This window comes from Halyomorpha halys, unplaced genomic scaffold (genome assembly GCF_000696795.3).
Source record: "Halyomorpha halys isolate HHAL.00 unplaced genomic scaffold, Hhal_1.1 Scaffold458.1, whole genome shotgun sequence".
Taxonomy (NCBI): Eukaryota; Metazoa; Arthropoda; class Insecta; order Hemiptera; family Pentatomidae; genus Halyomorpha; species Halyomorpha halys.
In genome coordinates, this window is record NW_027113640.1 from 254,432 (window position 1) to 279,357 (window position 24,926).

General features: G+C 30.6%; 1 protein-coding gene across 1 annotated transcript in view; it reads right to left on the minus strand.

Moving 5' to 3' along the window:
- The window catches only part of Lmpt (Limpet), a gene marked incomplete at its 5' end in the record, with an annotated part of 767,445 nt that overhangs the window by 187,296 nt on the left and 555,223 nt on the right, over positions 1–24,926 (minus strand). Inside the window, 3 exon segments of the mRNA XM_067051042.1 lie at positions 1,427–1,642; positions 7,010–7,240; positions 12,956–13,121. Coding sequence (XP_066907143.1) covers positions 1,427–1,642; positions 7,010–7,240; positions 12,956–13,121 — 613 coding nt within the window.

Genomic DNA, 24,926 nt, shown 5'->3' on the forward strand with positions numbered 1-24,926 from the left:
AGTAATAAAAAACACTGAAATTCACTCCTGAACGAAATGTTAACATACTCTAACCAAAGAGCGAAATTTAACAAGCTACGCTGACCAACATAGCCAAATATTTAGGAGTAGGTACTGACACGTAAATAACCCCATCTTTCTTGGCTGTCTTATAAAACCAACACATTTTTCTTAACCGACTACAAACAGCTATTAGTTCAGTGGAAAGTTAAAAAACATATATATAATGTTAATACATTACATATACGTTTTTTTAACTTTAAGCAAATATAAATATTTGCTTGGTTGCTCAATGTTGAAATCGGAATGGGCCATAGACATATGTGACAAGTTTTGGTGAAACAACTTTTGGACGATAATTTGCTTAAAAAAATACGATTTTCAATATTTGACGTAAATCTGTTTATTAGTTAATTTTTAATAAGCTCGTCAATTCTTTAACTATGCTAAACCCGCAATACAGTGAGCATGACGCCACTCCTTGTAACACTTTTTGTTTCGAATATACCAATCACTATAACACTTTTTACCCAGCTTACATAGTTTTGTCACTCCCTAGCTGATATATGGGTAGATATATACGGGCTAGAAATCCCCATTGATATATCATTACAAAGGAAAATTTCGAGCTGAAAAAATATCAGTACACACTAGAAAACCGAAAGTTTCCTTCTTTCAACTCCTAAATTGATTTCAGGAGATAATGTGTGAGAGATAACGAAAAATGTGTAACGAAATCAATACCGATAAGACATACCTTATGTATATCATATAGTTTCGTAGTAGAACAATTTTACGTAAAAGCTTATTTTTGTTTTTAATAACCTTCTTATGGGTTCAAAGATAAAAATAGTTGATATTGAGAGGCAAATATTTGATTTTCTCTCATTAACCAATATTAGAACCCCATAGTTTGACAAGTGGAATTCTCAGTTGCTAATTCAAGACATAGATGTTTGCGAAATTATTTAATTAATTACACGTCATTCAGAATACTAGTGGATTGGAGGACAAGTTTGGATTTCGGCAAGGTTTATTAGATTAGAAAGAATGACATGAGCCTCAAAAGTAAGTTGTGCTCAGTAAATGGCCGAAGGCTACTAAAGAGTAGTAGTGCCAAATATTTGATTCAAAAACGAGTTCAAAGAAAAGAAGTAAATACAAATTATTTCCAGTATTTTGAGATGTTAGCTTGTGGTGAGAAGATCCTTTTTTTTTTTTGTTTTTTAAATACTATACAAAGATAAACAAACGAACGAACTTAATAAAATAGAACAATGAGAGAATGTCTTAGTGTAACTTTTTTTAAATAGCCAAAAATATCACAAAGAATAATAATTGATAGATTTAAATTCTCTTCATGAAAAATATATCTTAGTTTATTTTACTAATATTCAAGACAAATACATGAAGAAAAATGACTAACCTCATCACAGGCAGAACACCGAGGCTTCAACTGTTCGGCATAGTGACGCTCACAATAGAGAACATCATCATAAAAGCAGTAGGTGAGGTCGACGAGTAGGTTCTGGCAAGCTGAGCAGACGAAGCAGGCTGGGTGCCACAAGACCTTATCTCCGAACTTCGGTGCCAGTATACCCACGTCCCCTGGCAGCACCATCTTCTCGCAATGCGGGCATGTCTGAAAAATAAAGAAGAAAGTAGAGTCAAATAAAGTTTGAGGGACACGATAACTATGGCACTTCTGCTGTATGGATGATTCCCACAGAAATGGGTACTTTGTATACAACGTCTGTGCTACAGCTCACATCGATATTACTCCCCATCAATTTTTCTCTTTAGGATGTACCTTATTGCCGATTGTACGTAGCTAGTTACATAGTTATCAGGAGTAACCTAGCAATAAAATGTCCATGAGAGAAGCGCGTTTAGCGACAACGAACTAACTTCCGCAGCTCTTTTTCTACTGGCATGAAATTTATTCCTATTATTAATTCTATTTTAAACACTAATTAATTTATTTTGTGTCTTATTATTATTATTTGGTGGGCATATTGTTTATTTTTAATGATATTGTTCGGTGTGCAGAACAAAAAAGGCATTACTAGTGTACGGAGATTTGTGTAGGTGACGGGCGACTACAAACGCTATCGGTAGCGGATATAATAATAATCACTTCACTGTAACTTTTCTTATCATTTATATGCTTACTTGATTGGTTAGTTACCAGTGGTTTTTTTTTCTATTTGATGTTTGTTGTTTCTGAAGTTCTTTTGGACATATTTCTCTTGAGTTAAATGATACAGAATTGAGAATTGCTTTAACGGAAGAAATGCCTGACAAGTATTTCCAAATTTTGCCCCTGATTTCTCATGCAGAATCTTAAAATGAAAGAGAAAGAAGACATCGAAGCTGATCGATCTATCGATTGAACAATCGAGACGTTGGTTGTGATCTCGAATACAGAAACGTAGGCAACTGCTCATGGGCTCAAATTATATTGTTTTCTTTATTAAAACAAATAATTATTGCAGATGAGATGTCAGAAAACATTTTTCCAAATGCTGCTCATCTTTATTTAAAGATTTTTCAAAATCCCTTTCTTATAGCAGTTGGCACGGATGTGACAAAACCAGGAACTATATTTATTTTTTACTGCCTATCAGATAATCTTGCGGCTCTCTGCCAAACAAGTGTTATCCGTAAAAATGTTCCACTGTCAGCGACTCAAGTGTGTGCGATTCAGGAGCCAGTGAAATATTACAATTCATTTTTGAATCTTCTAAGATGCTTTATCCTAAGTAAATCCTAGAAAATGATCTGATTTACTAAACGAAATTTCCAATTGGGTGGGAATGATTTCGAAGGCATGTGCAGTCAAGTTTTGAGACCTAAGCTAAACGTTAATTTAGACGTGTAAAAGAAAAAGAGAAGCTTCACAGTGTTCTATACCTTAATTCAACAATACAAAATTGTGAAGTAGATAAAAACATTTTTAAATTATGTAAGTTTATCGACATGAAAAAAATCTTCGTTTACGATTTGAGGCCCATGAAATTAGTCAAATGCTACATACGCCCCTTTAGCTTTCTAATAATAAAAAATAATTGTTGGATATGTCAAGGGGCAGATGGAAGTGGAATTTCTGTTTCAGAAGCTAATATCCTAAATATAATAAAAGAAAAGAAATAAGTAATTTGTTGTCACCCCAAAAAAGGTGGTGATATGGTCAGTAGCCACACCCAACAACCAATTCATCTCAGCCCAATAAATGGCCAAATGCACACATTATGGAGGCAAGATGTATGACAGGAGGACAGGAAGATCTAATCCAGATTCTACCCATAGATCCATGGGCGCAAGCAGGATTTTTCCAAAAGGGGAGCAGACCTCAGCCCATTACACATATATATTGTCCGTTTAGAAACATTGGGTAAAATAATAATATGTGATTCTGCATTTCAAGAAATACCACCACCATTTTATTGCTACTTCATAAAATTCTAATCATTAATTTTTAAATATTTATTAGCTATAATCACTATAAATTATTGAAAATCCAGCATAAACTTAATTATTGAACATAAATATATACAATACACACAATAAATATAAACATATAAGAAGTGATGAAAAGGTTTGGTATGAGAGCATCAGCCTTCTGGGATTGCTGGGCAAAATATTTACTACTTCTTTTATGATGGTTGCCTTCTTTGGTTTATTTTCAACAAACACTCTGAGATTATTAAAATGGCCAACTGTAAGTTATAATAGGAAGAATGGAATCTAAAACAGGTCCTTTTTTATCCGTTTCCCCCATTATTTTTAGAAATGAGTAATGACGAATAATTGCACTCATTGAATCTTACCTTTTTTACCGAAGAATTGATGTATATTCATCTTGTCCTTTCAAAGGTGTGGTTTTGATCTTTTGATCCATGAAAATGTCAAATTATTATTATTTTTTTTTAATATGATTTTAAATCTTTGTATTTATTAAAACTCACTGACAAAAAAATGTTAGATAGGATAATTATGGAGTGAATAAATAAGAAATTAAAAAAAATAAATAAATATAATTAGATGTAGTGAAAATACTCTTCCTTGTTAAAATTCTTTATTTAATGAATCTAACAACGTTTCGTGGCTATTGCCTCATCATCAGGTTATCTGCAATACAAATTTATGCTATTCACATTGTGCAAACAACGATTAAATTAATATACCATCATTTTTTTAATTTAAAACAATTAACTTAGTATAAAAATAATGATAATTTTTTTGAGAATATTTCACAACTCAGCCAGAGCAAGTAGATAAAGAAGAATCTTATCAGCAATATATACTCATACCACTTTATTCCTAACCTCCTATTATATTCTCGATTTTTAATCTAATGCTTCCATTGCAGTACTTAATATAATTCAAAACATGAAAAAAAATTAGCAATTTCAAGATAATTATAAAAGAAGCTTCAAGTTTTGTAAAACTTCAACTATGGATTCAAATATGAATTAAATCAATCTTGAACAAAATGCACGTTAATAAATATAAAATTAATTATATTATAAATGAATAGAATTGTTGAATGATAACCCTTGGGTAAGTATATCATGAATGAATTTCTAATCACCAATTTAAACTATAAACATTTCATTCCTCTGCCTGGTAATGCTGAATTAATCTGTATTTTTTTGAAGTAGGAGATTCTGGCATTAGAGACTGCTCCCCTACTTACTGTTGCAAGAAAATATTTTATCCCTCACATATTTAATACATCTGACATTGTCCCATAACAGCTCTAATTACCTGAACTGATGACAGAAGTATATAATTTGATAATGATCAATTAATTGCAACCTGAGCAAACAACATGACTCATAAAGAATAATACCAAACAGAAGAATTTAATTAAACTTCAATTAATCATTGTTACCTGTAATCTCACTACTGTATCATTATTCATATTTTGCTTAATTCTATAAGTTTTTCTTAAAGATAATCTTTAAGAAAATATGAAATCCTCAAACAAAACAAAAAATAAGGAACAGCTTATCACTTTTGAATTCTAAAAAAATTTACTCGACCTGTAGCAACACAAGCCTTTGCCATGATTACAAACATGCCTGTTAGACTCACTAAACTATTGAATTTCATCTGTATCCAATTTCTAAAAAGTCAAAATAATTCTTGAAATTCCCAACGCTCCTTTATATGTTATGAAAATGTAAATTATGTTTATGTTATGTAAATTGTTTACAAAGATCTTAAAGACCTTTATGTTGATGATTTGGGCCAATATACAATGGTGGACAACATTAACCCAACATACACTTTCTTTATGTAATGAACACCCTCATGCAATAAATTACAATTAGTTCTTTTTACTAAAATAATGAAAAATTAATTTTATAATTAAATTATAAAATAAATTTTTCGACGTTTCACCCCTGATGAAGCCCTCCAAAGTGGAGCGAAACATGGGAAATAAATAGTTGTTAACTATTTTTGTCCTTTTTGATTGCAACCCTGACTATCTTCTTCATATTTGAAATTATATGGTCAATTGTTTATATATATAATATAAAATAAATTGTATTTTATATAAATAGAATTATATTTATACATATTTCCCAGAGATTGTACACAGCCTTTTATATCTCCATCAATATTTTATTTATATATGTGGTAATGAATATAACTATTTTATTAATACAAATATTAATTAACATAAAATTTCTTGGTCCTCTTGAAAAAACTGAAAAAATATACTTTTTATGTGAAGATTTCTGTAATACTTATGAAGGAGGTTGGATTTATTTTAAATCTTTTTTTTTACTTAACTTGACTTTTTTTAATATCTAGCTGCCAGATTTCTTTTGTCCTAAAGTCAAGGACTTAATTATTCAAATTAATTTGGTTTAAATTTTCTTCTCTGTTTAATCCTTCAAGTTACTGTAGTATCAAGATAGAGTCAGGAGATTTCTTAAGGCTGCTGTTTTCGTCATAAAAAATTTATTTGATTCTACATTCAATGCTTTGATTGAGGATAAAGAATCACACTTCAGAAAGTTAGATTAAAAGCAACTGAGGCCCACTAGGTATCTGAACGAGAGGTTTATTTACATTCATGTCTTAAGGATTATACTGTAACCAGTAATCAACTCAGAGGTATAGTAAGTCAAATCTGCATTGTATTGATTTTTATTTGGATAGTGGAGGATGAGACTGACTGAAGTAATACTCCAGACAAACATCCTGCATTTGGCACTCTATACAACAGTGCTTACTAAAGAAATTGACTTGAATTTGCTAAAAACAAAAAAACAGAGGTAAGAGAACTTGAGGTTATTTGGTTTTGCTGATGACATAAAATTAAGTCTAATGCCATTGGGTGTCATGTTTTTTTTGGAGATCACCATTTTAAAAATATGATGAATTCGGTTGACCCCAAAGATTGCATTTCAAGGAGACTCAAGCATATTCTGAGGTAGTATCTCTTACACTTATTAATGTCCTGGTGGAATTTGTGGTTACTCAGGCTCTCAATTCCTCAGCGGCACTTAAAGTACGTTTCTGAGGATCCTTTGTTTCCTACATAGGAATCTGGTTCCTGTTGATGTATGGACATTGCAGGACCACACAGAGTTCAGAGTGTAGTTAAGTTGGTTTAATATTTATGGAGCGTCCACTGAAAACCTAAACCTTATCCTATGGGGAATGTTTAGGTACTGTTTAAGCTCCATGTGTGGTACTGGAATTCCAGTCATAATACTTAGAAAAATAGAAACAGCTGTTGTTGAAGGATTGAACCATGTACCACAGGAGTTTGTTAATGAGCTCTTGAGGGCATAAAAAGGCGAATTATCATCATAATTTATGGCAGAATGGAAATTGAGGTTTATAAATTTTCTAATTTTTTATTGTTAATTAAATATTAAATAATAATACATGGATAAATATTATCTATCACAAAATAAATATATTGTAATAATGCTGATTTATTAGCTAAAATCCTACTTTAAAGTAATATAATTTGTTTACATACCACTCTATTCATACATTCCTTAGCATAAGCTATGTCCAGAGCTATTTCATTTCTAGCTGTAATGAAGTCTTCAAAACTGGAAGCTTGCCCTGTTTCCACATGTCGGCAATAGGCAAGAGCCAGATCTTGCTTTGGCAATTGCATCATTAATTGTTTTTCTCTATATTTTTCACCAGGAGTTCCTAGACGAGGCACCTTATCTGATGGTAGGCACCTGAAGTATTGCTCCACCTGGTATGACAAATAATATTATAAAGATTAAATCATTTGTTCATAATTGTAAAGTAGAATGTATTTTAAGTGACAGCATAAAAATTATTAAATAGAGAGGAATTAAAATAATGAAAGACTAAAAATCGCCAAGATCAATTAGAAACAATTGATTTTTCAAGAGATTATTTAAACAAAAAAAAAAAAAAAAAAGAAGAAATCTGAATATAAAATATTAAAATAAAATACAAAATTCATTAGTGCTTAATAATGAACTAGGATTTAGTCCTTAACTAAAGTATACTAAAAAAACACAACTGAAGAAGATAATATAACTACCCAGTACCCAGTTATTTATAAATGCATACATTTTTTATGTTATTCAGTAAATTAGATGCACTTGGGCATGTCCGTATCATGTGGATGGAATAGATGTATACAATTTAAATTTAACATGGATGAAACTAAGGGGCACAATAGGGAAGTAAGAAAGGAATAATGATTAAAGAAACTTACAAAAATGACCTATCTTTCATAATATAATCATTTAAAGTGAGTTTTGTTACATGACTATTTAATATTAGAAAAAATTAATATGAATGAAAGGAAATGTGTTGACTTTAATACTAAGTTATATTTTTCTGGTTGTGCCATATGAAATGCCAGTTTAAGGGAAGCCATGTTTAAAATATAAAATAAAATATAATAAAAATTTATTCATAGTTAATGCATTTAGAATCTTATGCCTCAGAGGCATGGACTATGACAAAGGATGTTGAATGTAATCCGTAGGTATAACATCCAAAATTTTTAGTGTATTCTTGGCTTTCTGAAGGAAGAAGAAGTTAGAAGGAAACAAGAAAACTAGGAACTTATATTCCTTGTATTACAAACTACATGTCGTGGAATTTGCAAAGTTGAGATGGTTAGGTTGGGCCCCACATGTATTTACATTGTAAGAAGGAGAAATTCCTTGGAAAGATTTTGAGAATAGGATTGACCAATGGTTAGGGAGTTATCTTATATTCGTTATTTTGTTATCATCTACTTTATTTAATATTTTTTCATCATTAAAATATAACTGATTATTCATCATGGTAAACCTTGTGAGTGATTCAGAATTAAGATTTTTTGACTTTTCAATGTTTATTTAAGACTTCTTTAATTTTCAAATTTTGCAATAGTCCCTTATATTAATTAGAAATTAGATCAGTACTGCAATTTTAAAGTATAAGCAGTTTAAGATTTACATTTAAAAATTTACCTGTGGATTACTTTGCACCAGGTTTTGGACTATTGTTTTTTATTTTATGCATATTGGATCTATTAACAGGAGTCAGAAAAATCTGTAATTTATTTAGAGATTTAGTGAAAAAAACTGCTAGTTTAAACTCTGTTTTTATCTAAGTATTTATTTTATTTTCTATTAAAAATTGGAGCAAGGCTTACGGGTACTTAGGAAGGCTTGCACTGGTTTCTAAATTGATTGCGAACATCTGGAAATCAATTGCTGGTTCAATTTAAGGCCGTCATTATTGAAAAACAGAAACATTAAAAAGACTGCCTTCCTTTGATGGTTACTTGGTCCTACTAAGGAAAAGTAATTTGATGGAAGAAATGTGTTTAAGAAAGTGTGAAACAAAGTCTGTAAAACATTTTACCTATTTTGATCATTTTCTAATATATCCCATTTTTACCAAGCTATTAAAAAATTTTTTTTTCCTTTTTCTCAATCTTGTTTTAAATAAATAAATTTTGTTACCAGCTTCAAAATATTGAATAATTTAGAGGTTTTATCATGAATTGTAAATTATTTTTAGGATTCAAATTGCTAGATTAATGCAAATTATTAATATAATATTGGTTACAATTATTAATATGTTATGTGATATTTTTGTTACAGATACTAGGATTGGCACAAAGATATCCAAAATGTTGCCTATTTAGTCAAATAAAGGATAAGAAGTTTGAAAAAAGGTTCATTAGGTTTATATTAAAAATGATAAAATTTTGTTTATACTACAAATAGAACATTAGAATAACTGGATAAACCGTTTACCAACTCTTTTACTCTTCCTTAATAATAATATTTTACAAGTTAGAAAATTTTAAGAAAATGAAAAATAAGGCCAGCAAAAATTTATAAATAACCAAAAACTCAATTATTGAGGTTTATTTAATTCCATTCAATATTTTAAACATTAAATAAATGACAAAAATATTACCAATAAGCAAAAAAAAATATCATGAAATATTGCAATAATTTTTATAATCTTGAATACAATTATAGCTATGATAGGATTGTACAAAATATTTTATGGTTAGCCATTAATATTTCTTTATTTTTTATGGCATTAATATTTTTCTAAAACATCATAAGAGAGATGCATGAATGGAATATCTGCCCAGTTAACACTGATTTAATTTTCAGAACTCAGACAAATAAAAGAAGTTTCTAAAGGGCATTACATTTCACTCTCTTTCAGTTCACAGTTTTACAGAATATGTCTGAGATGACAAAGAAATATGATCCTGAGGGATGAAAATAAAGAAAAAAATATTCCTTTATAATTTTTCATTCACAGAAAACAAAATTACCTTTTCCAGGATACAGATGATACTGGCTAAATGTCAAGAAAATCAAAATGAAATACAAACAATTTTGTTTTTCTAATCAAAATCATCATTCATTGACAAGAATTGAAAGGAGTCCCACATTTCAATTATCTTGTTTGATTGCTATAGGCTACCCGTATAAATCTGGTAGGAGGTGGACATAAATGATATAAATTCCTTCGGTATTTATTCATTAATGAAAAAATGAAACACGAAAAATAAAATACAAAAAATGTCTGCATAAATAATGATTTATTGATATAAATCTATTTATTGATAAATATGAACCAAGTTCTTTAATTTTGAGCTAAAACAATTATTGATGATAAGATTGTTGGCTGTGGATGATATATATATATATATATATATAAGGAGAATATGGTTGGGGGTGTGTTCCCAATCATCTTCTCCTTATAAAACATTTATAAATGATAATTTCATGTAGCTTTATATTGAAGTATTTATTATAAAATCAGGAATTTATGGAATTATTGAATTTAAACAAATAGGAAGTACCACACATAGGAAGGATCACATTTATTAATCTGATTTATTATTCTCCGCATTATTCTCACTAAAAAGTATATAAATATTGTTATTTATGTAATTTCTTCCTTTCCGTTCATTTCTACATAACTTAAATAATTAGATAAATTTCATCTTATGAGAGAAATACCTCAAAATGTTAGAACTATAAGTATTTAAGATTAATGAATGTTTAAGTAAGAATTTTGTTCGGATTATAAAGTTCTGTCCGAGTTTAGGTAAAATTTTATAAAATGTATATTTACATTATATAATCCATATTATTCCATTACCTTTTTATTTTCATTTTTTTGATTGGAAAACTTTTTGAAATTCTTCCCTCTTAAAATATGATTAAAAAAAAAAAAATGGTGAGTTAACGGTGATATATCTGGCAAATATGGAGGATCAGGGAGGACTTTTTAACCCTGACTCAAGATTTTTTAATGGGTTACTTTGGATATGCAGGATTTGGCAATATCATGGTACAAGAAATGGGACTGAACCGGAACATGTACACCATATGAGATAATCAATGTAATTTTGAGCAATAAACTTTCACACTCATAAATTCAAAGACCAATAAATACCTCAAATGTTCCTTTGTCACTATTATGTTAAAGATAATTTTGTTCTGTGAACTGGATTTAATATTCAAATAAGAAGTAAACCAATCATAAAATTTAAAAATAAACATATTCCAATTTGGTCAAGTAAACAGTTATTTTTTTACCATAAAACAAGCAGATTTTATTTTACAATGAATAAAAGATTATCTTCCTAAAATGTAAGATATTATTATAAAAATAAAATGTAATCTATTAAATTTAAGACTGGAATCATGATGATGACAATGGGAATAAATCCTAATTCGAAAATATTTCACAAATCCCAAAGATATGCATAATTTAGAGATTAATCGTCTTTTGAAGCTCAAACCAAACATTAAACCTAAAACTAGATTGAATTTAGAGGGTTTTTGTAGGGCTTAACACTCAAATAGTTTCACTCACTTGTAAGGTAAAAGTAGATGTGAGTCTACAATGAGATGCCAATTTTATTTGGTCCAATTATACTAAGAAAATTGTATTAAATATTACAGAAAATAGTAAACATTATCAAAATATCAAATATAAAAATATTTCATCAAAAATTCAGAAAAAAATAAAACAATATACAAAAAATTGTGAAAATAGGTAATATAATATATCATAGGCTAGAGGGAAAATTCAATTACCTTAGTATTTTATGGAATAAAAGCTAGCATAATAATTTAATTACAAATAATACTTGTTTGACCTTGGGAAAACACTTGTGATTGAATTCGCAGTCCGTTCTCTCCAACAAAGTTAGGACAAATAATGTTCAACTAAACAACAATGTTTGCAGTATTAAACAAATAATGTAAATCTAAGCAGAAATACTACCCATATTTTAAAAATATATACTATGTTCCTTTGTTTTCCACAAAGATAAACATTGCGTTATACTAGGATGACAGCAGGAGTTGGTGGCTTGGAGAATTGAAGAGAAACTAGCTCCACTCCAAAATGTCTCTAGGTTTATTTCACAGATGATGTGCAACTACTGGTGTGTTAAGTATGAATTTCAGAAGAGTATAAATCCCTCAACTAACTATATCTTTTGGTTACTAAGAAATTTGTTAAATTGGCTTTTAACCTCTGTTGCATTTCCACACTTCAATCCATAAAAAATAATTATCTAATGTGTGAGTTTAATAATATTGGAGTTCTTCCCTTTTATTCACTCTTGAGTAAGTGTATTTCTAGCTTAAATGGCTATGTCTCGGTCTGGACTAGGATGAATAAGTGAGGTTTTACTGTATATACAATAATAATTTAAAATATTTTTTATTTATTAGCTTTTATTCTTTTGTCTTCTACATTCTATCCTATTAATATTTATATTTATATACTTTTTTTAAAATTTTTAATATCCCATGGATATATATTTTTCAATTATACACTACTTCAGTTTTCATTTACTTCTATATATATTTTATTTTTTCATATTTCCTTTTGTAATTTCTTCTAAATTTATTTTCCCTTTTTTTCTATTTTGGTTATATTTTTTTTCACTTAGCCCTGATGAAGACCAACACCTAAGGCTTCCTAAAGCCAAGATCGACATATACTAAAGCAGTATATTAGTATCTTACTAAGTGTTTCTCTCCTAAATGCACCACCAACTATTTTCTCTAAGGCGTATCTAGACTAGGGTCTGGAATGGATTTATTCTTGGAGCAAGGGGCACAACTTTATCCTACTTCCCCTCTCCCCCCTCCCAAAAAAGGAACTAAAAAATTAAACTATAACGTAATAGCGTTTTAGTCTGATAAATAAAATGTATGTAATTAATTAATCAATAAAGTTATCATTTCAATACTAATTATAAAAAAAGATCCTCAATACACTACTGCATCTTCTCTGATTATGTCACCACAATCAACTAAATCTTCATTAAAAAAAAAAGAAAAAAAAAAAGAAATATATATTTTTTATAATAGTAACCATAACATTTTAAATTGATTTAATACTTTAATTTTAGAATGATTAAAAGAAACGTTACACAAACCTTGTACTGGTTGAGGCCCGGGGGCACCCAGGCGTAGCCCCTCCCGGCACCCCTCCTCTCCTGGTCCCCCTGGTTGCCCAGGCCCAGTCGCTCCCTCACGTTCACCCACTCTTCGTGGTAGACGTCGTGCGACTCCCGCGGGCACTTGCAGCTGCTGCATGTCTTCCTGAAACAGAGCACGTCACGTCAGAACACGAATGGAAAAACAAGATAAATAAAGCGGTGTTAGATCTTTTTCAAAACGATGACGTGACAAATTGAAGCTAACTTAAACTATATATAAAGATGCAAGGATAATAAACTGTGCATCGATGAATATTCATCAGCCGCGACGAATTAGAATTGCAAATGCGTGTCATTAAAGGCAGACCTTCGGTGTTGTGTTGGATTATTGGGAGAATTAACACTAGATTTGATCTATAACAATGGTCGAAATAAATGTCATATTCTTAAGTTATTTTTGAACCTACAAAACAAGAGCCTCAAATCAACTGATAACATAAAAACATTAATAAATAACATGTAGCTACAAGATTACTGTTACTTTGTATTTTTTAAAGTAAAGTCCTCGAAAAATCTTCCAAACATAACTAATTATAAATTCAATATCTAATTTAAGTTTAACTCTCATTTTATTTTTTGGAATATTTGGAGGTTTAATCGGCTTGTCCTAAGTACGTTTACATTTGACCATTTTCTATGGACTTTCTGTTTAATCAATTAACTCTTGGAATACTGCATGTCCTTTTCTTATTAAAAATTATTAAAAAAAAAAGTGAAATTGTTTTCGAAGAGAAGTAAACTTTGGAAAAAAAAAACGCCTGCCGCCGTCACCTTTCGTCTAAAATATTTTTTCACATTCTCGCCTTTACCATTACTAATTCAGCCCAGTTATATTTTCTCTTCAAATATTTTATCTAGTAATTATTTATTTATCCATTAGTTATTTTATCGCTTACTTTATAAAACTTTAATTTTTTTTTAATCTTATTTATTTAATTCAGACTCACATTTACACTTGATTTATAATTACATTACTTATCCCCTTTTGACTTATATAACTTTAGATATCAATCATTGTATATTTAGTTATGATCGTGTTCAATTTTTTTAAATTATTTTAATTATTTACCTCATTTTTTCTATTATTTCACCCAGTTAGCCGCCTATGTTTATTTATGATGTGTACATATTATTTTATTTTTTATTGATTTTAGTTTACATTTAATTATTTCATTGTATTTATTATTACTATTATTATTTATTTACTTTTTACTTTTAGTTAATGTGAATTTATGGTATGAATGTGTTCTTATATTACTGATCTATATTGCTCTCGAGTGTAGCAGAATATCATTTCCCATAAAAGTTAAAAAAAAAAAGTAAATTTTTTATGATGGAAGATTGCTGATTAACCGTGTGTTACAATAAATGGAATATGGTCCGGGTGCAGTCAAATTAAACTCAAATAGTAATATTATGTACTATTTTTATTTGAGCCTTGAAAAATAATACATAATATTACTATTTGACCGCACCCGGACCATATTCCATTTATTGTAAATTTTTTATTTTGTTAGTTTAATGAAGTATTTCCATTGTTCTCACGATATGATGTATATCGTTTCTTTCTGCACGTTTTCATGTTAATTTCATTGTATTATATTCTTTACTCAATTTAATACTTGTTATTTCTTTGTATAAATTCTTACAATTCCTTCATTAAATATTAAATTTTTATAGTATTATTTGTAATCTTTTTAATTAATTGTTATAATTGTTTCCCACTATACTATGGTTGTCGTCTGATTTTATTTTTAACTCTGCAGAAGGCCTAAAATTTAGTCCAAAAAGTCGGCACAAATAAAATAATTTTTCGTATTTGTATTCATTTCTACTCCATTGACCGTACTTCCGGTCATCATCTTCTTATCACAAAAACACGAGATTTAGTTTATGAACGAAATCGACATCACAATTTCCCTTGCAGGAATGTGATACAGGAATCAGCTTTTTACATAACTGATGTATGTTCCCAGCGATCCTGTGTGTACAGTGTAGATTGGATTGATCCGGTAGAAGTGTTGGAAGGGTTTTGTCAAAGGAGATAGTGTGAGTATTGAGTACAACGGTCGTTATTACACAACACCGGCTCGTATGCAAGTCTAATTCCCTTTCACTTTCGATATAATGCCCTCTCCTATTATTATATTTATTAAAATTCAAATAAAAAAAAATTATATGGTTGCCTATTAAGATATGTAGCGAATAGATTTCTCTAGAGTATTGCGTTCCCTGCCCATAATGACAGCTACTGGTTACGAAATACTAGCCGAGGTTGACCGTTAAGGTATTACTGGTCGATTTCTTAACTTAAATTAGTTGCTTTCACTGACAGGTGCAATTGATTGAAAACTGACTTACTTTAATAAACTGATTTATTTTTTAATGATTGCTTATAGAAAATGAACAAAGGGCAACAGTAGAGGAATCTAAACTTTGACCGATGGTTCAGAGAGGAGGGAATGGAACTTGTAACAACACAACATAGAAAGGCTATGGGAATCATTATTAGATAAGGGAGTATTGTTTACCAATGGTTTTAGCTTAGTTGCTTGGTTGCAAAGTTGAACGAGTGAAAATATTTTTTTAAATCTCGCATATTGCTTTACGGTCAACAATTAAAAACACATTGGTTCATAATCCATATTTTTTTTCTTCTAGGAAGCTTCGGGGGCACTGTATCTCCCCTCCCAATTCAGCTTCTATTATTTAATTATGTTTAATAGAAACGACACAACCCTAAATTACTACATAATAAATAGTAATTATAGTTCTAGGAACGGCTAGCTCAGTGGTAAGGCACTGTGCTAATAACTTCAAGGAACCCGGATTCAAACACTGCTATGGCAGATTATTATTTTCTGTAGCACTGTAGCCGTGGGTTCGGGACCCTTCCGAGGTCCACCTATCATCACAAAGTTGATAATGTTAATTATGTGAAAATCTAGCGGGAGAGGGTGATTCTGAACAAATCACCTCCTTGCACAACCGTTGTTCCAGTAACAGCACTTCCTTACACAGTACTGCACTCCTGACCCTTCATGGGTACATATTTATTTTTATTATTATTATTATTATTGTTGTTGTTGTTGTGTCACTATGTCCTGCATGAACCCAGGCCTCCTTCACCACAGCCAACCAATCTCTACAATCTCTTGATCTCCCCCTCCATTTTTAAACATTCAACCGTTTTCACCTTCACATCACACAGCTATCTGATGCAGGGATGTACTCTTTTTCGTTTTCTATCCGAATTCCCATAGAGCATCTTCTCAGGTATCCTTTCTACATGTCCTTTCCATTCTTACTCGAACTCTTTTTACTAATGCCATGATAAAAGGTTCCTCAAACAGTTCCATGAGATCCTCATTCCATCTTCTTCTCCAAATCCCATTTTCCGAGACTCCTCCCCATATCATTCTCTATTCCTTTTTCTCCCTGGAGTTGTGAGTTCAGCTTTTCTTGTCAAGGGTCATGTTTCGCACTCAAACATAACCACTAGCCCTAGGAAGGTTTTGTAGATAATTACAACCAAGAAATTAGTTTTGAGGATGTCAAGATAATAGGCAAACAAAAATATAATACAAATAAAGGAAAAATTATTTATATAAAAAAAAATGAACTAGAAAATAAATTAAGTATAAAAGAAGACTTAAGTAAGAGAAGACTTAACTTAAGTTTATTCCTGATATCTGAAATACAATCTTATAAAAATAATCATTAATTAAATTCCCCTCCACAACCTATTATTAAACTTTGAGCTTTGAACTTTTATATTGAAGTCATTGACCATTCTAAAGTTTTATTGTAGTAAATTTACATTTTATCATGTTTTTAGGTAATTTTGACTCACCAAATAATACTGGGGCATATTAAGCAAGTAAACGAAATAATGTTAAAATACTTATTTATTTGACTTTTTGAATTAGTAATTTTAAACGAAACTAATTGTTTGTATACAATTGTAGATATCAGTTTTTAAAAATAAATTATAGAAGCTGAAGAGGGGGACACAGCATCCCCGAAACGTCCTAGAAGAAAAAATATGTAGATTAAAAACCATTATGTTTTTAATTTAAGACCTTGAGACAATGTATGAGATTTATAAAATATATATGAAGGTGTGAAGACCAGATGGGGATGGTAAAACCAGACACTACGGACATTTTTTACCGGCAGTATAATTTAGGAATAACTTCCCTTCAATATTTTATTTTACATTTTTAACAAATAACTTCAGTCTGATTAGTCGTTTTGAATTAACTTGCAAGTTTGTGGTACAGATTAAACCAAGTTTAAAAGTAGATAAATTTATTTTTACTTAATTCCAAGAAGGCTAATTTTGTAAAAAAAAATTTATATAATTTTTTCTTACTACCTAAAACGTTCAATTCGCTTTTAATAATAATAAAAAAACATTCAATTGTCGAGGTATAATCATGAGGCAAAAATTTTGTCACCTATGCCGAACCAATTTAAGGGCCCACACTGAATATACCCCAGAATGGATTTTCATCATCAGAGTTAACTCGGAGCAATAGAACCTACTAAATTTCCTACTAAGCGAGGCGAACAGAAAGTTTAGCGCCTGATCATATATAAAAGTATCTTAAAAATGCTAGAACAATAAAAATTTTAAAACATTGCATTAGGTGTTTTAGAAGATTGGGGATAATCTGAATGTAATTTTGAGTATAATAAAAATAGTGGGTGTAGTCATTACCCCTTCCTGTTAGAGTAAATAGTCTCTATCAATCAAAACGGGTTTGAATTTCCTGAGAACACTGGCATGTAAGGCCGTGGTGATAGGAACTCGAAGCACTCGCTTATCTACCGCGAGTGTAAACCGACCGGTTGCAGAACCACAGGTAAAAGCAGTCTTGGATTTAATTTTAACTTCCTTATTTACTAAAGAAATTAATCACCCCAGACTAAAGAAATATATTACCCTTCTAATTTAGCACAGCTCGATTGCAAATTATTACAAGTCCAATTCTATATTAATTCTTTTATATTTAATTCATAAGACTTGGAAATAAACGTTCGGCCTCAAAAAAGTCGTATGCAAGAGTAAACTTTGATTTTAGAGAGATAAAATTAATTTCTTCCTATGCGAAATACGTTTGGTGGAACGATTTCAACTTAGTCTATTGCGTTTATAAGCTTGGTCATCCCCAGTTGGCCCATGAAATCAACTTCCTAAAATATGACTTAGATCATGGCTGTTATGTCATCTTTCCAGGTATACAGACTGATTCAGCAGATAAAAATGTAAATGTTATGTTGTTATTGTTTGGTGTTCCCAGACATCATATAAAAAAAAAACTTGAACCTAGAACATTGATTTACATAATTCCTTTGGAAACATCATTTGTTTAAGGAAGTTTTTAGTGTGACTAAGATGAGTTAGAACCGTTATTTTGTAACAGGAAGGAATCTACAGATAAATTTTGATATGGTAATCGATAATGCATTGAATTAAAACAAACACTGTTAGTAAATAGAGGATAAACAATTATTTATTATAGATGGTAAATAATTTGAACAGAGAACTCTTTGATCCCCCTAACCTTAGGGGGATAATATTTAAAAACTTTGTTAACTAACTTGGTTTAGTTAATTGGTTATTAAAGTTTGTTAACTTTAACTTGGTAACTTTGTTATTATTAATATTTAAAAACTTTGACACAACACTTGAACAAAACAATTCAAATAAAAAGCTTCAATAAAACATGAACAATATAGGTATAAAATAGTACTTATAAATATTTATAAATCAATGTTTTTTTTTATAGAGATTGTACTAACTATGTAAATGGAGATAGACGATGCAGGTTTTACATATTTTACATCTAGTGTTTTGATTATCTTCTTTTAAATACAGAAAAGGACATTATATATATTGGTTTCCACATATATATGTATCTAATGTTATTTTCAGACAAAATATCCAATCAGAAAATTTATGAATTTCTAGTAATCTTTCCTTACAAATGGATGGATGCTTTATCTGCTGTATACTAGACAGTATACTATACCACTCTATGGTTCCCATAACACTTTGATATATTTTGGTAGCTTACGTATGTCAAGCGCGAACAAAGCCTTATCTCTGTCAAGTATATCGAGGTACAGAAAAATCCCTAAAAATCTGAAACTAAGGGAGTACAATGCCATGATAAAGCCAGCTCTGATATACGACTGCGAGACTTGGCCTCTAACAGGTACCCTAGAAAGCAGAATAGAGAGATCCGAACGGAAAGTCCTCCGTACAACAGGAGCGATATAGAATTAGAGCATTAACACATGGAGAAGAACTAACAGTGAACAGCTTGCAGAGACTGGTCAACTAATATCTCGCGACATGAAGGCAAGGAGGTTAAGATGGGACATATAGCTCGAGCAATCCATCAGGGCGCCTCTACAAAACAATGAATGCCAGTAATAATAGCCAAGTCACCACGTGAGAGGCCAAAAACCAGATGGATAGAATCAACAAAGATGCGAAAGATCTGCAGAATTACCAGAAAACTGGTAAGCAGTTGCCAAAGAAAGACAGGCGTGGAGAAAGCTTGGTTGTGCGGTCAAAGATCTAAAGAGCCAACAGAGAGAAAAAAACAACCATTTTTAAGGCATGTCCTATCAAAAAGAGAAAAAGCAATATAAGTTTTGATTTGTTTATTTGTCAAGTTCAAGTTTGAGTTCCGTTGAAGAGCATATAAATTTGGTATTATTGTCATATGTGTTACAATTTGTTAGGAGAGTATAAATTGAGTTATTTTTATTATTACAGTTTCTGATTAGATGTGTTTTCTTTTGATTGTTCATTTCCGTCTTTCTTAAGACACCTTGTTCCAGAGTAAAATTTATTTTCTATTCTATCAAATTTTAAGCGTGTAAGATAAGAAAGATTTCCTGAATATGTGTCTTTTTTTGGGCGGGTTCGTAAATTCCTTTTACCGATAAGGGCAGATGCTCCCTGGAGAAGTATAGATTAGCGAGGGGGTGCTGGAGATAACAAGGTATGTCCACACCGCTAACGAGATTAGGTCATTTCTCATCCCTCGCCCTCCCCTACTATCTCATTTCTGCTAATTGGACACTAGGTTAGCTAACAGCTCCGTATAGTCCCCGGGGAGCTGGGATAGTAATCATATACCACTCATAATGGTGGCTATAAAAAAGAATAAATACAATAAAAGTGCACCTAATAAAACTACTGTAGCATAGACAAAATGAGAAAATGACATATTTGGAGGTTAAGATATTTCCCTTGGAGTTTTTCATAAAAACGCCTTTATTTATTTCAAATAAACTTTTCGTAGAATTTTCAAAAAGTTACTTCGACTGTCATTTCAGCAACTTCAATACTTTTTTTTATCTTAATTGGTTTTCTTGATCATACTTTCATACTACCAGCTCTGCAACACAGTTATAGGTAAAAGGAAGGGAGAGAAGAATGTTAAAGTACATATCTTCAAGGCTATATACCTACCTACCCTCCTTTACGGAAGTGAAAGCTGGGTACCACTAGATAAGCACCTAAGCAGAGTCACTGCAATAGAAATGAGATACCTACGGAAAGTGGCAGGCCGAACTAGGAGGGATCGCATACGAAATGAGAGGACAAGCCAGAATGTTGGAATTGTCTCCATAAAGGAAACCATTGAAAAGAGACAACTCAGATGGTTTGGACATCTCTGTCGGATGAGTGAAGAAGGGGATCCAAGAAAATATTTTGAGGCCAGACCAACAGGAAAATGCCCAAGAGGGAGACCTAGAATCCAATGGAAGGACTACATCGCCAGAGTGGGAGAGAAAAGAGGGAAAACTGGGATGGCATGAGGGTACTGGCTCGGGATCGAAGGGCTTGGTTTGCTTGGGCAGAGGCACCTCCACGCTGAAAGGCAATAAGGAGGAAGAGAAAGAAGAAAGATGAGAAGAAGATCATACTTTCGCTCCTAAAGGTTATAAACAGCACTAAAGAACACGGTAAAAATTGTGTCTTCTCATTTATATCAGGTTGTCTTCAATACGTAGTCTTTTAATCAGGGGGAAACTAAGGAGATTGTATCCCTTTGTCAGGCGGAATTAAAGACGTCGTAACCGCAAAGAAGATAATCAGAATCAGTTTGACACAATTGCACACATATTCTAACGAAATGAGCTCAATTGTTTTTTTAAATTGAATAAAAATTAAGATTTTATTAGTCCACACTCGTGATTTAAATTAATAAAAACAATATTTTTATTTGTCAGTAGACTTAAAAACAACCTGAATAATTTTTACACTTGTTCTTCAATTACCAAATGATGTCATTTAAAAAAAAAAAAATAATATAATACCTGGTACCAATGTGATGGAAATCCATAAATTTATTTTTATTACCGTCAAATAAGAATTCTACAACTATAGGATAATAGCTCCATTATACAAAATTTTGGTAAATTAAAAAAAAATTATGAAACACAGAAGATATATTTTTATTTTAAGTGTAAATTAAAAAGAGACCTGCAAATCTCTGAATTATTTTAAAATAGCATACATTTTGAGTTTATTTTGGAAAATTAAAACAACTATAAATGCGGAGTTTTTGTTTATCAAAAGTATATGCATATACTTCTGAAAAGTAATGTTTTTTTGTTTGTTTTTTTTGACCAATTAAAATTCTATACTAAAAACTTAATAATTTGCAAAACATAAATTTTCCCGTATCAGATAGATGTTACAAATCAATATCTACAAATAAATTCAACTAATCTACACCAGATGCTCCCATGATAATTTTCCAAATATCGCTTTTTGATAGAAAACACCTCAAATATATAAATCTATCCTAAACTGAACCGCAAAATACGCCTTTCGAGTGCTGCTATCTGTAGAAACCTTTTCTCATTAAATTAAAATAAAAAAATATATGTAAAAATATATATTAATTATGATATCTCTAGTAAACAAAAAATTAGTTAATTTTATCTACCTCATAAAAAAACAATTATAATCAATTACTATCAAAAAGATTAACACATATTGCAATCCTAATTTTTGTATATGTAACTTGCATAATTTAAATGAATATTTATAATAATTTCATATTTTGATTGAATTTTTTCTACTTTTTTTGTATTTTTTAAGAGTTATATAATTAAATTGTTAATTACGAAGAACAGATGCGGGCTGTTAAACTTGTAGAGAAAGTACTAAAGGTTGCAAAAATATTAGGAAACCTCGGTATCGGGTAGTCTTAAACCTTGGAAGGTCGTGTTGGTTTAAATGGTTAGGATGAAATAAATTTCGCAATTATTAATTTTCTAGTTTTATATATTTTGATAATTTTTTTAGAGTGGTTAATTATTATACCAACACAATTTCAAATGATCCCATTTGATTACTCTCGACTAAGTTTATTTTATTCTCTAACATTTCGTTATCAAGGACATAACCTCATTATTGATCTGTTACATATCACTAAAAACGTTTTTTCGCTGCTCATCTGCTTTTCACCATCCTTTCCAATATCGTAACGATTATTAAACAAATTATAATTGCCACAAATTTAATTATAATTGGTGCGGATCAGTACACCATACCAAAGCTATGACTAAAACAACTAGGCCTTACCAAAGCCAACAACCAACGGGCGTTGATGACCAGGCTGTTAAACGCCCTTTCAAAACTAACAAACAACAACAAAAAGTTTTTTCACTACAGGAACATTGCCCAAGTCAAACAATAAAACTAAATAATTTCAAAGCATCAACACCTATGTTAAAACGTTTCTTCTAAGCAAACCCATTATTAACGACAAATTCTTGTCCTCAATTACATTTATTACTATATAAAGCATTTCAAATAGATCTACTTTCCTGAATACCTCGCAAATATTTCAGCCATACATATCTATCATACTGTGCATTTAAAATCTGATTATCGTAAGCCCTCCTCCAAAAAAATAAAAAATAAATAAAATGGTTTGTGTAGATAATCCAAAGATTCGTTTGCATTTACACAAATGCTGAGTCCCATATTTCTAATGCTTTATTAGTCAAGCTACATTAGTTAACGACCAGCTTGCAAATGTATTTAAATACCGGTGTTCTAGATTGAGAATATATTGCATTTGAGGAAGTTGTAAAATTTTCCATACCTATTTATAATGTTGTAGAAAAAAAATTAAAGAAAATTGTTTATAAGTAATAATTGAATGATGAATAATAATAAATTAGTAATAACTGTATTTACAACATACTGTTTAGTATGTATAAAAGTCATCATTATCAAAACCATTTATATAATCTAATAAAAAATAATAACACAAGTTTGTATTGAAAACCAAAACATCGCTAAATATTTAACAGTATAAAAGAAATAAAAAGTACACACCCTATTAAAAAGATAAGAATCCAGCTCTAATTATGAGATTTTGGGTTCCATAAATAAATAATAGTTAAGGTCCAATTATGTGGGTAATGACTGCAATTTTTACACATAATTTAGGTTAATGTTGTTTAGTTTCGGCAATCATCAGATTCGGTTTTCATGATACGCGGGAATGTTTGATGAAAAATGATAACACTCCTCCAAAGCTTCTGTGGGTTCAAAGTATATTTGTGTGGGTGGACCGAGACTAAGAGTAATTGCCGTGCTATGAGAAAAGTTCTTAATAAAACATCATTTTCACGATTTCTTACCACACTGTGATCAAGGAAACTTTTACTTTATTATCAAAAGTAGAGTAAATACAGTAATTTGAAAGTCTAAAAATGCATTATATTTAGTAACAGCAACTGGTTTACATATTAAAACTGTAGCAACTTGTTGCCGTTAAGTAAAAGTGCAGTAACCACATATCACTGTGTATTTATTGAACTAATGTCAGTTACTGCGTTTTTACTTTGAGAATAATTCAAATCCTTTGCAGTAAAACTAATGTGCTGTCAGCAGTATTATATAAAAGTTAATGGGCTATGTATCAGTTAAATTTGAATTGTGAAAATGGGTGGTTGTTTGTGTTTGTGTAATATGAAATGAAATGGAAAAATAATTTTATTCTGGGACATATAGGAGCGCCTTGGAAATCCAAAGGTAAATCTTACAAAACAATTCATGAGTCTCTTCAGTCTCAACTCTAGTCCTGCAGATAGCCCTCCAAGGAACCGTAGTCGAAGTGGGGGAGGACGAGAGAGGAATGGAATTACGAAATCTTAGGAATCGTATAAGGACAGTTATGGATTTTCATGTGATTTTTCCAGGTGAGGTGTAGGTCGTAGGTGACTCCTAGGTATTTTATTGTAGGATAGAAGTGAATCGGTTGGTTGTTAAGGAAGAGTAAGAGATAGTAATGGAGGGAATGAAGGAGGCGCTTGGAACCAATAAGAATGGTCTTGGTTTTTTCAGCATTCAGGTTCAAATCATTGTTAAACGCCCATGTGTTAATACTATTAATATATTCTTTTATCTTTTGGATGGCCTTAAGCGTCTTGGAAGGATGAAAGGATTAATAAATTTGAGGATCGTCTGCATATAGGTGTTATTGTGTGTGGTGAATGGAATCAGGAAGATATATTAACGGTCTAAATGAAAAAAAAAAAAAGGTTGGCGAAAGTGAGGACCCTTGAGGAACACCGCGTGTCAGAAGGAGGGTAGAGGAAGGAGATTTATTCGAAATGATGAATATGGTGTTCATCTGTGATAGGAAAATGTATTATATATCAAAAAATTAATAAAGCAATACGAATGTAAATATGGAATAAATAAAAATACAATATTTCTATGACGCGTATCTTATTAAGAATGAAAATTATTTTTAAAATTTTTCTATTTACTTCAGTTAAGTGCACAAACCTATGATTTATTTATTTATAATCTTTAAATTTCTTTCTTGAGACTGGCAATTTTTTACTAAAT